Genomic DNA, 14,877 nt, shown 5'->3' on the forward strand with positions numbered 1-14,877 from the left:
CATCCTTCGCGTAAGTCGTATTAAATGTCTGGCCCCAACCCACGTGACTTACGTGAGGTTTACTGTTTAAATTCAAGTTAATTGTTGGTCACTTCACCGCTTGGCAGAATTTTATGTCGTGGTCACAGAAACGGCGTCTGTCTTGGTCGCTAGGACTCCACAACGCCCCTGTAAGATGGCAGTCTCGAGTGGACCCGGGTCATTACCAGCAATCCCACATCTCAGGCCTTGGAGGGACGAGAGTAGAAAGATCCCACGTAAAATTATAGGGATCAGGGCAGGGCAGGAGAATTGAACGAACAACTTGCTCTGCGAGAGACAGCGCAGACATAATGGGCCAAATGACCTCCTTCTGCACTTTTCTACGATTCTATCTATAAGCCCTATAAAGCGCTTTTGAGACTTTGCGTACTCGACGTGAAAGGCACTGTATCAAATGCAAGGATTATTATCATCTCGACCATTCAATTGGGGGGCGGGGGGGCAAATAGGTTTAAATATTACAATTCCCATCAGGTACGAAAGAAACGCTCAGCATAAGCAGCACGGAACTGTCCATCTGTCCGTTTGCTTCAATCTCAAACTGCAGGCGACATTTGGACAGTCTGCGGCAATAAACGAACCGTAAAAGATTTCTGCCTATGACAAGTCGCTGCCGATCGCTGCGTACAAAAAAAAAAACACGACACGCGCCAGAAGGAGCTGATGAGGCCTCGAGCTAAAGGAGCCGTACAGAAGGTCACGACCACAGTGCTACACACTGCTGCCTTGCAACAGGAACTTTTTAAACCTTGAACAATAATAATGATGATGATAATCCTTGTATTTGATACAGCACCTTATCCCGTCGTTGAGACGTCTCAAAGGGCTTCGTGGGATACACCGTAAACGGTACCAGGTAAGTCAATTAGGGGGCCAGGTTTAGCAAAGGTTGGGAGGGGGGGGGGCTTTAGAAGCTTACAGATTGTAAGAGAAAGACTGGAGGACGAGAGCCCTGAGGTTCTTGGAAATAATGACTTAAGAGAAAGCAGGCAAGAAGGCAAATGGGATTTACGGCATTTTTCACACAAGTTCTGGAGTACAAAAGATGGTGTCTCTCCTGTTATTATCGATCGAGTGCTGGTCAGACCTCGTGTAGAGAACAGCGTTCGGTTTTGGTGGCATTCCAACCTTAGGAAGGATATACTAGGCTCGAAGGACATCCAGCGATGATGCTTTACCAGATTATTTCCTGGTGCTGAAAGGGTTTAAGCGAACAGTAAGTGGCTGGGGGAAGACTGGCCTTGTGTGTTCCTGTTTTCCTAGGTATCTTAAAAGAAGGAACCAGTGCAATAAAAGGTTTCGGTGTGACTAAAAGGTGTCTCTCGCCTCCGTTCTTAAGATGAGGAGTTTGAGTTGCATGAGCTACCTCGAGAGGCAAGAAGGGGGTAGCGACGGGGAGAGGGGGGTCCGAGAGGGGAGCACTTGTGGTTGGTCCAAGCAGACAGGACACCAAGCCATGGGACATCTGTGCACTCGGGACAAGTTCAAGCGCAGTAAGTGTGACCCGCCAGCTGGGATGCGACAGGTACGTATCGCACAAAGGAGGAGAGAACTCAACGAGTCAGAGTTTAAAGCCTCGTCACTCAGACGGTGGACAACTTAAGCAAAGCGCCTATTAATGCAACGCAGCCGAACCCACTGAATTGAGATGCGCGGAGGACTTGCTAACGTCTCCAATCGCTCGGAGAACAACGTCTTTGTCCGTTCCGCGATTGAGCCGACCCTGTAAGTCGCGGGCGGGCGGGCAAGCCTGGCAGAATTAAACGCGGTTCGGGAGAGTGAATCGGCAGCGATAACACGAGCACCTTTCCTCAAATAGTCACGAGCTTCTTCCACTATAATCCCAACTGCTGACGAGAGAGAGAGAGTCAACGAATCGTTCACCCGCTCGCTGGCTCGACAAATCCCGCTCCGGTTTGAGCTCAGCGGTCCGCGGCCTTTACTGACTTAATTGTCTGAGATACCGGCCTCGGATCCTAGTCAATGAGATTGTTGTCATCCTCGATTTCCCCAGCGTGGTCTTCCTGCCTCAAAAAAAACACAAAGGAACAGTCAGAGCACCCACTACCCAGTCAAAGGCTACAGACAGACCAGACCGACCGACCCACAGACAGAGGACAGTTAAAAGATGTGCTTCTGGGATTATTGTAAAGTTCACAGCACTCACGATCTCAGCCTCCTGATCTTCCTGATAGTTTTCCATTCCCTCATCTCCATTTTGTCCTGCTCCTTCATGACCCTGCGTTGCCAAAAAGAAAAAAAAAAACACGAAAGAAAATAAAAACAGGAACATTCACGTAGGGCCTTTCACATCGAGCTAACGTCTTCGAAGCCACGTAGGGAATACATTAGAAATCGACGAAAACCCACAGAGTTCAAACCAAGAACGATTCACAGTGAATTGACTTTGTTGCAGCTTATCCGGGGGAAAGAGCGGGACAGCTGCGAATGCCGGGAAGGAAATGGCCTTTTTTACTCACCAGGTTTTTTTTTTTTTTTTAAAACCACCTTGATTTGCCGGACATCGAGTTCAGAGACGGACACACGTTCACACAAACTTGGCAGTTAACGTGGGAAGCCGAATCCCAGTGCAAATGAACTGGGACTCAGTTAAGACCCGGTGATGGGAGGCGACGGTGGAGCAGGCTCTCTGGAAGGACCAGGTCAAACAAGCTGCAGGTTCTGCTCACCGCGAGCCCAGGATCTTACACTGACCTTTGGTTCCTGCTTCAGGAAGAGGTCGGGCTCCTTGCCGGTGTCCAGGGCGCCCTTGGCTGCGAAGCTCGGCTGCTGCTGCTGTTCCGCCTCCTCAAACTCGTCCTCCCCCTGGTTGTTGGGGTCCTGAGCCGGGTCCTGCTCCGCCCCAGGGATCTGCAAGAGAGAAACCCCAGGAACCAGCCCGGCCGGTGGGAGAGGGGAACGAGGTCAGGCGGCATCGCTCCTCCCTGCCTTCGCGCCACCTCCTGCCAACTCTCCCACCCACTTCACGTGCCCCACCCGCTCCCCCTCCCCCTCCCCTCCCCGGGTGTTTGACACTTAAATATGGTAATCCCTCTGCCTCGCTCGCTCGCTCACTATCTCCCTCCCCCCTCTTCATTAATTCGGTCACTCGCTCCACGGACTGTTTGTGGGACGCTGGTGGGCACAATTGGCTGCCAACAAAATTCACAGTCAATGACTTGCCAGTGTATCCCGCGAAACGCTTTGAGACGTCTCGACGACGTGACGAGGCGCTGTGTCAAATGCCAGGATTATAATGATTACTAACAATAATAATAACAACAATAATAATAATCCCGGCGGCGCACGGCATAGTGTGTGTGTGTGCGTGTGCGTGTGCCACAAACAGCCGTGGGTTGAGTGACGGCATTGTTATTTTACACAGCAGGCAAAGGCAAAGCGGCTCAACTCACAAGGGGTTCCTGCACGATTGACCCTTTCCTGGACCCGAAGTTTCTCAGCAAAGGTTTCTCGTCTGGTTCGTCCAACTCGTCCTCTGAAAGGCCAGAGCAAAACTGGTTCTGAGTGTGGCTGAGCCCGTGCGAGTGGCAGAAAGAGGTCTCCGCCACCAACAGGGGGCAGCACTGTCTCACTCTCTCTCTCACTCACTCACTCACACACACACACACACACACAGAGAGCAATGAAGACATTTGGATTGAAGATTAGGAACTGGCTGAATGGGGCCGAATGCTCTTCGTCCGTGCAGTCGCTTCTCTTCTCTGGGAAGAGTGATGTGTCAAGAAAAGCTGGTAACACGACACACGGGGGCAGGTTTCTCTCGCCCGGTGACTCGGAGGCGAGAGCGCTACCACTGCGCCAGACTGATACAACAAACAAACAAACAAATAAATAAATCAATAAAGACTTTAAATGATGCCAGACCTATATCTAAATCCTCGTCGTCGTCTGACTTCTCCTCCGCGGGCTCTATATTGGCCCACTGGGCGTCCCTGTCATCTTGGCCTCTCGTTCTCTCCAGGTCCATCAGGTTCTGCCCAGCTTGGCCTCGCCGGCTCACATCATTGATCACTTCATTCCAGCTGTGACACAAAGAGACACGATGGAGTGGTTCAAACTGCCGGCATCACCCACGGTGACTGCGGCCGAGAGAACATGTCCCACGCGGTGAGAATGCCCCCGGCTCCTCGGAACTGCATCCCACAGTCCCCTTCGTCTTGCTCGCTCCCTCCCTCGCCTCCTTCAAAGCACGTCTCAAGACCCTCCTCGTTGACCGCCTGTTCAGCCACCCTCCCATAACCACCCTCCCTGCCATCCATCTCCCCCAGCCCCCCCGCCCCCACAACCACTGATCCCAACCCCCAGCTCCGGTCCAAATCCCTGACTGTCCAACACCTTGGGACGTCTTCCCGATGTGAAAGGCTCCGTGTAAACGTGTCGTGTGCAGCAGAGGGTACACACCTCTTCAGTTTCCCTCGGTTCTCAGTCTCGCGACTGTCTGGCCTCGCGTCACTGACGATAAAGGGCTTCGGCCTCTCTCCGGCCCTTCCCGCCAGCAAGGGACCTTGCGGACTGGCCACATCGAGCGTCTTACCCTCCACCACCAGCTCAGGCTTTGTTCCCTGGATTAAATGAGAAGCGAGTTTCGTGAGAACGAGATTCGTTGGAGCTCCCCTCAACTCCCAATTACCAGTGAATGCAACACACACTCCCTTCGAGGCCTGGTCCATGGCTAATCCACCTCAATACCTTCCTTTTCCATCGTTCCCCACAGTCACCTTTTCTCCCCCAACCCAACGCCCCCCACCCCTCTCCGATACCCAAATCCCAACCCGCAGCTCGGGTACAAACCCCCAATTGTCCAGCGCCTTGGGGATGTCCTGCTGACCTGAAAAGTGCGATGACCAAAAAGTGGTGACACCATTATTAAAAGTCTTAAAGAAAATGATGATTTTTTTTCCAAGATAACAGGGCAGATATCACGACTTTTTGGTCACCCGTAAACGCAATGCAACTTGGTTGTCGTTTGGTATTGTTGGTTACCCCAACCCCAGATTCCCCCCCACTCCCCGGGGCTGGTTACCCTCCCCCTTCCCCTTCCCCGGGGGCTTGTCTAAGACCAAGACCGCCCCCTCACCCCGGGTGTACAAGCAGCCTCACTGCGAGACGCCACGCTCACTAACTCACCGTGGCTCCTGGCTGCAGGCTGTTCACCGTCCTGGTGAATCGAACCACACGATTGACGCTCTCCTCCTGAGAGCGCGCCCTGGGCCCGTGCCCGGCCCACCCCGCCAGGCCTGGACCCTGACCCCGGAACGCCGGATGCTCCGGGGCAATTCCCTGCGGGTTTCCGTCTCCTCGGTCAGGGGGAGCCGGGAATGCCTGCCCTCCAGGAACCAGCCTGTCCAACGGACGTGCAGTCAATTCCTAGGCAGAGAAGCAGCCGGTGAGAGTGCAGATCCCTGATTCAGTCAAACTGTGTGCGGGCAATTGGCTTTTGTCGCATTTCGCCCACAAAACACACAGTCACTCCACTTTACCGTGTATCCTGTGAAGCGCTTTGAGACGTCTCAAAGACGTGATAAGGTGCTGTGTCAAATGCCGGGATTATTATCATCAGATGCAAGGAATAATATTATTGTTTTTATATGCAAAGATTATTATTATTATCATCAAACACAAGGAATAATATTATTATCATCAAATGCAAGGATTATTATTATAAACCAGATCAGGCGGCAGCCGGAGAGCTTCTGGTGAGTGCATTTATCAAAGGATTTATTCTGTGTGGAAGGATTTATTCTATTCCACACACATACCCACAAAAAAACTTCAAGGGTCATCAGCTGGGAAGCAGAGAGGCTCATAGAAGCAATTACATTTACAGAGTCATGGAGTTCTCCACTGACCCAGTTAGAGATTTAATACAAACAGGAAAGCCTCCAAACCACTGCTTGTGCTGATTACAGTCCATCCTGTCGGTTTATGTGCATAACATCACGCAGCATGTTACAGCAGCTAAATGTGGCGTCAATATCATCTCTAAACGAGAATAAAGTAAGTAGTTTTTCTGCTTGAGCTTGACAGACAATTGCTGTAGAGCGTAGTGACTGCGTATTGGCCAGTGGAACGCAGTACTAATCACCAGCACAATCTCGGAGGCATCGTTAGCCTGGCTCACCAGGAGAAACTCCAGCCTCTTACAGAGTAGTGGTAGTGCAATGGGATCACTCACAGGATTGAAACGGAGAAGGCAGTTTACCTGACGAGTAATTTAAAAGGCCGGAACAGAATTGCGGAACTACATTTCCAACCGTTTTCATCATCAGAGGAAACCGCGACTGTTTTGTGGGGAGGGGGGGGGGGGGGGTCGCTGCTGTGCGCAATCGGCTGCCGCGTTTCGCCCACAAAGTACACAGTCGCTCCACTTTACAGCGCGTCCCGTGAAGCGCTTTGAGTTGTCTCGAAGACGTGATCAGGCGCCGGGTCAAACGCCAGGATTATTAACATTATTGTTATTAACCGTACCTTCTGCGCTGGGACCTGCCAATGGTTGTTGCCGGGAACCGGGGGCTGCCCTCTCAGGGCCTGGTTCTCTACCCACGGCATTGCAGCGTTCTGTGTGATCCTCTTGAAGCTTGGCATCTTGTGCAGAGCATCCTTCAGCTGCCTGAACTCCTCCGCCTGGGCCTGGGACACGACACCAATCACTGCCGTCAAGTCAGTTCTGACCACAGGTCACCCACCCGATACACTAACTCCCTTTCCTCTCTCTCTCCGCAGACGCTGCCTGACCTGCTGCCTGTTCCCGGCCACTTCCGCTTTTTTCATTCCCACCCATCAGTAGTTTGGTTTGCTTTGGTTTGTCTTAAGCAACGCGATGGGTTCGGGTTGCGTTTAATAAGAGTTTGTGGACGGGGACGATCTGCTCGTCTCATCGGTTAATGGCCAGTCCCCGGCTGAGGTTTTATTCACCCGATAGCAATACCCTGAAGTGACATTTGTACCGTTTCTGGTTTTGCCGCTGTTGGGTCGGGGGGGATCAGGGGATACGGGTCAACGGAGGGTGATTGGAGTTGAGGTACAGATCAGCCGTGGTCTTATAGAAGGGCGCAACAGGTTCGAGGGGCTGAATGGCTGTTCCCATGTTTCTATGACTGAATATTCACCGACTCCCAACCCCCAGCTCCCAACATCACACACAGCTCCCCCCCTCCTCCGGTGTGCAATCAGATTCCCTATTAGTACAAATGTAGGTTTTAATGTTAAATACCAGGTCTCAATCCACTGGTTGCTAAGTGATGGGAGGCGTCGTAACTCATCATCTACCCGAAACAACTCGTTTTACCGCCTGCGAAAGCCACTGCACGCAACACGGCCACTCGCCTCCGCTATGATCACCCCACGCAAGATCACTTCGTTCACAGCTTCCCCTTTAATGCCCCTCACTGCCGTCTGTCAACCCAACACTGCAGAATCACTCACACACACCCCCACACACACACACAACACCCCCACACACATATGCACAAACCATCCACCCACACACACAAATCCCACACTCTCGCACATGGAACCTTTAACATCCAACTGAACAGACACAGACTGGTTCCTCAGTTTAACGTCTGATCTGAAGGGCCGCGTCTCTCTCAGCGCTGCCTGGGAGGGTCAGCCTAGACCGCCAGCTCAAAGCCCCGAAGTAGGGCTCGAACCCACAACTTTCAGACTCGTCGGCAAGAGCGCTGCTGACTTGAGCAGCCAGAATGACACCCGGGTGAGACCCAGGAGCTGGGAGGCTCGGGTGTGCTGCGGCCCCTCACCCCGGGCTGTACCTCGGATTGCTGTAGCTGTGTGTGGACCTGCTGGTGAGCTCTCCTCAGCTGCTTGCTCTCCTCCTTCAGGAGGGACACGCTATCTGCGGAGCGAGGATAAGTCGCGTCAGAGGAAGCGAGCGGTCACCGTTCGAAGCTCCTGGGGCCGAACCCGATCTGGAAACCGCGTCTGTGCAAAGACCTCTCGAGAAGAAAGGTTATCGAGGCATTCGAGCGCGATTCGATCGGGCGCCTCCCGTGGAGCAAACGTCGCGCCTCAAAGCGCTTCACGGAGATAATACGTTGCCAAGTGGATTGACCGGGTATTTGGGGGGCAAAGACACGGCAGCCAATTGCGCCCATCGCCCTCCCACAAACCGTCGTGGATTGAGTGACCACATTTTTGGTTTTCATTTTTTTATGGAGAGGTTATTAACCCCCCCCCCACCACCCTCCCGGGGAAAACCATCCACCAATCGATTAACAACCGGGTTCCTGCTTATTGCTAGGTAAACACAGGCAGGTGTGGGTGTGTGTGGAGTTAGGAAACTTGCCTAGTGTTTCGCCCTGTCCTAACCCGCCCGGGAATCGAACCCGGGTCCTCTCGCTCGCGAGGCGCGCGCTCTAACCACTACTCCACCGGACTCGTATGAACGTGCGTTAATAACGAGGCTGCTGAGAACCTTGTAAGTGGCTGATCTCGGCTTGCTTCTGCTGCTGGCTCTGCGTGTGATGATCCAGAGCCTTCCTGTGCTCCAGCTTCAGGCTGTTGTGTTGCAGCTGTAAATCCTGTAGCTGTTTCCTCACGTCATCCTGTTGGCTCTGTGCGAGGCGAGAGAGAGAGAGAGAGAGGGAGAGAGAGGGGGGAGGGAAGGTCAGATTCCTGGCTCAGCTCAAAGCAGCGGTTTAAACCCCCTCCCCTCTTCCCCGACCCGACCCTGTCCTTCTCCCATCACACACGTGGTTGCGTTTCACTCACAAAATACAGTCGCGTTGTGTATCCTGCGAAACGCTTTGAGACGTCTCGAAGACTTGATAACAATGCAAGGAATATTGTTATTATTATTGGGTCCAAATCCCTAACTGCCCAGCACTGAGAGTCACCCTCCCGATGCGAAAGGCACGGGGGAAAGGTCACTGTACCTAGTCCTCTCCCCCCTCCTCCTCCCTATTTCCAGGAGATGAATAACTTTCCCAGCAGACGAACGCTTCAAAGTGATCCCAGGCTTTATTTAATCTAGGAAATGCCCGACAGGGAATGAATGTCCCGGTCACAGCAACGATTGGAACAGATCTGGGCAGTCCTGAGTCTGTCAGTGATGTGTTGACGATGCTTTTTACACTTGCCTTCAGTATCTTGTGTTGTGAGGACAGTGCGCTGTAGCGGTTCATAGCATCCTGCTGTGGAGAACAGTTCACGTTACATTAAAAAAATAATAATAATAACCCTTGCATTTGACATAGCGCTTTCCACGTCTTCGAGACGTCTCAAAGCTTCACAGAATAGACCGTAAAGCGAATTGACTCTATTTTTGTGGGCAAAACCCGGCAGCCAATTGCGCACAGCAGCGTCCCCACAAACAGTCGTGGACGGAAGTGGCCCAATTATTATTGTTTTCTTTTTCTTGAGGGATTATTATCAGCCGTGTGTGTATGTGTGTGTGTGTGGGTGGGTGGTTGGAGGAAGGAAACTTGCCCGAGGTTTCGCCCTGACCCACCCGGGAATCGAACCCAGGTCCTCTCGCTTGTCTCTAACCACTGAGGGAGGGGTGGGGGAAATGGAAGGGTTAAGATGAGGGATGTGGGGTAGACAAAACTTGGGAGCCAATGCTTTAGAATAGACTTTCACATCCGGATTTGCTTTTATTTTACCGGCAAAACACTTTATATCGCATTTTACTTTTGGCAACTGTGCTTTTTGTTTTTCTGGCCGGAAAGCGCTCGGAGACTTTCACTTGATGCGAAAGGCACCAGGTAAACGCCAGTCCGTGTTGTTAATTAAACGGGAGCCGAACTAAGATGGGTTTCAGTTTCGGGGGCTGTAAACATTTTGGGGATTAGTGAACCTCAGGTCAGGAGTGTAGGGAAGAGGGAACAATAGCTACGGAAAAGTGTCTCCTTACCTTTTCTTTACTCAGAGCTTCCTGGGCTTCCAGCTTATACACCAGAAAATCTACAAATAAACAAAGACACTTCTGCAGGTTCAGTCTGTAACAATAATAATATATAATCCTTGCATTTGATATCGTGCTTTTTCACGTCTTCTCAACGTCTCAAAGCGCTTCACAGAATAGACTGTAAAGTGCATCGACCGTATATTTGTGGGCGAAACGCTCTCACTGACCTCCACGGTGACTACTTTTATTAAATTCAACCTGGTCACAGCCCTGAGGACAGTTGTCTCTTGTGATCCCACACCCCCCCCCCTCTCGAGACTTGACTCTTTGATCGCCCTTTCGGTCATCGCTCCCACCCCCCCCCACCCTCGACAGTCTTTATTAAAAGTTAAATCGTGTCGTGTCTTAAAAGTTCTCTCCGAGACATCAGGTTTTGAGGCTGTTGTTCCTCAGAGCTGTGAGAACAGACAAATGGCAGCTGTAAGCCACGGCTTCGCGCGATCTCTCTCTCTCTCTCTCTCTCTCTCACCTTCTTTGGTTTTTTTGTGGTCCCCTCTCTCCTTTTGTAAAGAGCGTTCCAGCCTCGATCGATGTTCGTACACAACTTGCAAGAGAGGAGACAGGGTTAGGGTTAGACGGTGAACCCACACCGGGCTTCTCTACCTCTCGCTCTTTCTAAAGCTTTCTGTGACGATAACAACAGCAGCAGCAGCAGCAGCAGCAGAGACGTCTCTGAGCGCTTCGCGGGACACGCTGGGAAGTGGAGCGACGGTGTGCGTTTGTCAGCGAAACACGATCCTCAAGAGGGAAGGAATTCCTACTTGGAAATGCACACGTCACAGACGGTCAGAAATAGACAAAAAAAAAAAAACTAAAGTAAACTCTGTCGTTTTGTTCAGCGTTATCTGAAAACTTTTCACCGACCGATCGACCGACCGCAGTAAGGAAAAAGGATCATTCTGTGAAGCAGACAAAGCCAGATTCCCTCCTGAAGTTTGCTAAATAAACTTTCCTGATCTCCTGGATCCTATTTCTTTTCTCAGTGTTAATTCCCCCCCCGTTCGCATTTCACTTGGGTCTTGAGACGGGGTTAGCTTGTCTGTCTGTGTGTGTGTGTGTGTGTGTGTCCCCCTCACCTTGTGTATCTGTGTGTGTGCCCCCCCCCCCCCCTGTGTGTCTGTGTGTGTGAGATCCCCCCCCCTGTGTGTGTGTGTGTGTCCCCTGTCTCTGTGTGTCTCTGTGCCCCCCCCCCCACCTTGTCTCTGTGTGTGTGTGTGTCTCTGTGCCCCCCCCCCTTGTGTGTCTCTGTGTCCTCCCCCCCCTGTGTGTCTCTGTGTCCCCCCCCCTGTGTGTCTCTGTGTCCCCCCCCCCCTGTGTGTCTCTGTGTCCCCCCCCCTGTGTGTCTCTGTGTGTCCCCCCCTGTGTGTCTCTGTGTGTGTCCCCCCCTGTGTGTGTGTCCCCCCCCCCCTGTGTGTCTCTGTGTCCCCCCCCCCTGTGTGTCTCTGTGTGTGTCCCCCCCCTGTGTGTGTGTCCCCCCCCCTGTGTGTCTCTGTGTGTGTCCCCCCCTGTGTGTGTGTCCCCCCCCCCTGTGTGTCTCTGTGTGTCCCCCCCTGTGTGTCTCTGTGTGTGTCCCCCCTGTGTGTGTCCCCCCCCCTGTGTGTCTCTGTGTGTGTCCCCCCCCTGTGTGTGTCGTCCCCCCTGTGTGTCTCTGTGTCCCCCCCCCTGTGTGTCTCTGTGTCCCCCCCCCTGTGTGTCTCTGTGTCCCCCCCTGTGTGTCTCTGTGTCCCCCCCCTGTGTGTCTCTGTGTCCCCCCCCCTGTGTGTCTCTGTGTCCCCCCCCCTGTGCCCCCCCCCCCCTGTGTGTGTGTGTGTGCCCCCCCCTGTGTCTCTGTGCCCCCCCCCCTGTGTCTCTGTGTGTCCGCCCCCCTGTGTCTGTCCCCCCCTGTGTCTGTCCCCCCCCCTGTGTCTGTCCCCCCCCTGTCTCTGTGTGTGTCCCCCCCCCCTGTGTCTCTGTGTGCCCCCCCCTGTGCCCCCCCCCCCCCTCACCTTGTAGCTGAGCGGACACGGTCTCCTGTTGCTGTTTGTATTTCTGAGCCAAAACCTCAGCGCTCCTCAGGTTCCCCCTCAGGTCACTGTACATATAAACCCCCAAACCCACTCCCACCAGAGCCACAGCCACAAACCCCGTCTGCCACAGCCCCCTCTGCCTCCGGCAGCCCCCACCCCCCATCGCCAGACAGCCCCCAGACAGCCCCCACCCCACAGCCAGACAGTCACCAGACAGCCCCACCCCACACAGACAGCCCCCACCCCACAGCCAGACAGCCCCCACCCCACAGCCAGACAGTCACCAGACAGCCCCCAGACAGCCCCCACCCCACAGCCAGACAGCCACCAGACAGCCCCCACCCCACAGCCAGACAGCCACCACCCCCACAGCCCCCACCCCACAGCCAGACAGTCACCACCCCCACAGCCCCCACCCCCCACAGCCAGACAGCCACCAGACAGCCCCCACCCCCACAGCCCCCACCCCCCACAGCCAGACAGTCACCAGACAGCCCCCACCCCACAGCCCCCACCCCCACAGCCAGACAGCCCCCACCCCACAGCCAGACAGCCACCAGACAGTCACCAGCAATCACCCCCCGAGGCTGAGGCTGGAGTTATCTTCCCCTCCTCTCTCTCTCTCCCTCACTCCCTCCTCACTCTCCCCCTCTCTCCCCCTCCTCTCTCTCTCCCTCTCCTCTCTCTCTCCCCCTCCTACTCACTCTCCCCCTCTTCTCTCCCTCCTACTCACTTTCCCCCTCCTCCTCACTCTCTTCCTCCTCACTCTCCCCCTCCTGTCTCCCTCTTCTCTCTCCCTCCTCTCACTTTCCTCCTCCTCTCTCTCCCTCCTACTCTCCTCTCTCTCTCTCCCTCCTTCCTACTTCCCCCCTTTGCTCTCCCTTTCCTCCCCCTCCTCTCACTCCTTCCCTCCCTCCCTCCTCTCTCTTACTCACTCACTCATCACTCCCTCCTCCCTCTGTGGTCCAGCAGATCCCTTGTGTGTGTTTGAGTGAGTGAGTGAGTGATGGAGAGAGAGAGAGAGAGAGCTTCACAAAAAAACACACCCCCACAGCCCTCCTTCCCCCCCAAACCCCTCATCTCACGTTAACTTGGTACATTTTTAGGAAGTGGAGTAATTGGCACTGACATTGACCAACGTGTCTCTGGGTTTTTCCTGTCAATTCCACCCCAAAAGCCAATGGGCTGAGCCACCAGAGGGGCGGGATGTCTATGGACAACCCAACCAGAGGCTTCTGTCTGTCTCTCTCTCTCTCTGTGTGTGTGTTCCTCTTGTGTCTTCGAGCTGTGTTTGGCCACAGAAAGTGGGACAACCCCCTGTGCCCACAGCTGATGGTCTCAGGAGGAGTTGGGCAAAGCCGCTCAGAACCTTCCCCCCCAAAACCCCACTGAGCCGCCAATGCGCTTCTCTTGAAACTCCCCACTCCCCACTCCCCCCCCCATAGCATCCTCTCGCCTCCTTCCTACCCATTGGGTAGAGCCAATTCAGGATCCTTCCAAGAGCCAACAGCGTCCATCTCCCCACCCCCCACACCCCCCCCCCCCCCCCCCCACCGCCGCCCCTTTTCTTCCGCCTTTCTTTTCCTTCCTCCTTTCTTTTTCTTCCTACTTTTCCTTCCTGAGAATACCGCAACTGCTTTTGGGCTGCAACTCTAAAGCCAATGACAATATTTTCCGCTGAGGGTCCATCAAGCCATTGCTTCCCCCACCACCCCCCCCCCCCCCCCCCCCCCCCGCCCCCTCTCTTGCTGCCTCTATTAATAAAGGCTGGGGATTCAGATGGAGAAATGTTCTGTGTATGAACAGTAATATGAACTCCCATTGCTGTGGCCGTGTGCTAAAGTACTGGTTTCTTGGTGCTGCCAATGGGTGGTGGTGTCTGTGTGTGGTGGGGTGTGGGGGGGAGGAGAGGGGTGTCATAAAACAAGCATCAGAATATCCAGACCCCCCCCCCACTTCTGGCATCCAGCCCCTCCCCCACTGTAAATAAAAGTTTTTTTTAACTTGTATGGGACGAGATTAATGCCAATAAACTTTGCCTTCGACCTATCACTTTGTTGAAACGTCCCACTGAGCGCTTCACAGGGTTTTATTGCAAAGTGTAGTGACTGTATATTTTGTAGGCGAAGGCGACAACCAATTTGCACACAGTAAAAAAAAACACATAGATCAGTCAAGTTAATGGTTACCCTCTGAGGGATGATTCTCCCTCCGCTCTGGTCATCTACTGTGCTTCAGATGAGACGTTAAGACGAGATTTACCGTGAAGTGTAGTGACTATGTTTTGCAGGCAGACGCCGCAGCCAGTTTGCGCAAAGGCAAAGTCCCACGAACAGCCATAAAGTGAATGTCCGTTTTTTTCTCTCTGGGGGAGTTGTTGGCCTTAGGATGAGATGTTAAACCAAGGTCCCGTCTGCCCGTTCTGGTGGAGGTTAAAGGTCCTGAAAAGAGAAGGGAGTTTCTCCCGGTGTCCTGGACAATAATCCTCCAAATGAAATTGTTCACCTGTTTCAAGACAGTTTGTGGGACATTGCTGTGCACAATTGTGCTTCCGTGTTTGCCACTCCAATTCACAGTAAATCCTCCCAATGTAAAAGGTACTGTACCAAATGCAAAGGTTATTATTATTATTATCTGCCTGTTCAGGTGGAGATTAAGCGGCACTATTCGAAAAGAAAATACTTTTTTTTTTAACCTGTACGTTAATTCATTTTTTCCAAATCAGGATGAATACTCCAAAAAAGACAAATACCCCAATATGGTAAGAAAATAAATATTGCCATAGGTTCCGTAAAATTACGTGTCAAAACTTTACAAATTGAGTTACTGCTTTTAAAAAAAACCAAACGCGAGTTGAAGTCTCTTTGCCTGACGGGGAAT

General features: G+C 53.0%; 1 protein-coding gene across 6 annotated transcripts; it reads right to left on the reverse strand.

The window, feature by feature from the left end:
- Window positions 1–441: 441 nt before the first annotated feature.
- Window positions 442–12,958, reverse strand: LOC103187420 (Golgi integral membrane protein 4). 6 transcript variants are annotated; one of them, XM_042343711.1, is made up of 14 exons: window positions 12,937–12,958; window positions 10,461–10,535; window positions 9,938–9,987; window positions 9,162–9,215; window positions 8,498–8,636; window positions 7,824–7,918; window positions 6,532–6,693; window positions 5,191–5,430; window positions 4,465–4,625; window positions 3,928–4,085; window positions 3,456–3,538; window positions 2,758–2,913; window positions 2,210–2,281; window positions 442–2,066 (listed from the first exon to the last, which is right to left on the reverse strand). In XM_042343711.1, the coding sequence occupies exons 1-14, from the start codon at window positions 12,938–12,940 to the stop codon at window positions 2,019–2,021; spliced, it is 1,497 nt and encodes a 498-aa protein (XP_042199645.1). In that variant the 5' UTR covers window positions 12,941–12,958; the 3' UTR covers window positions 442–2,018. The 6 variants fall into 6 exon arrangements, with proteins under 6 accessions (XP_042199645.1, XP_042199642.1, XP_042199643.1 ...); XM_042343708.1 differs by lacking the exon at window positions 12,937–12,958 and adding an exon at window positions 11,977–12,159 and having other exon boundaries at window positions 9,162–9,212; XM_042343709.1 differs by lacking the exon at window positions 12,937–12,958 and adding an exon at window positions 11,977–12,159 and having other exon boundaries at window positions 7,836–7,918.
- Between the last annotated feature and the right edge of the window lie 1,919 nt (window positions 12,959–14,877).

Source organism: Callorhinchus milii, unplaced genomic scaffold, assembly GCF_018977255.1.
Source record: "Callorhinchus milii isolate IMCB2004 unplaced genomic scaffold, IMCB_Cmil_1.0 Scaffold24, whole genome shotgun sequence".
Taxonomy (NCBI): Eukaryota; Metazoa; Chordata; class Chondrichthyes; order Chimaeriformes; family Callorhinchidae; genus Callorhinchus; species Callorhinchus milii.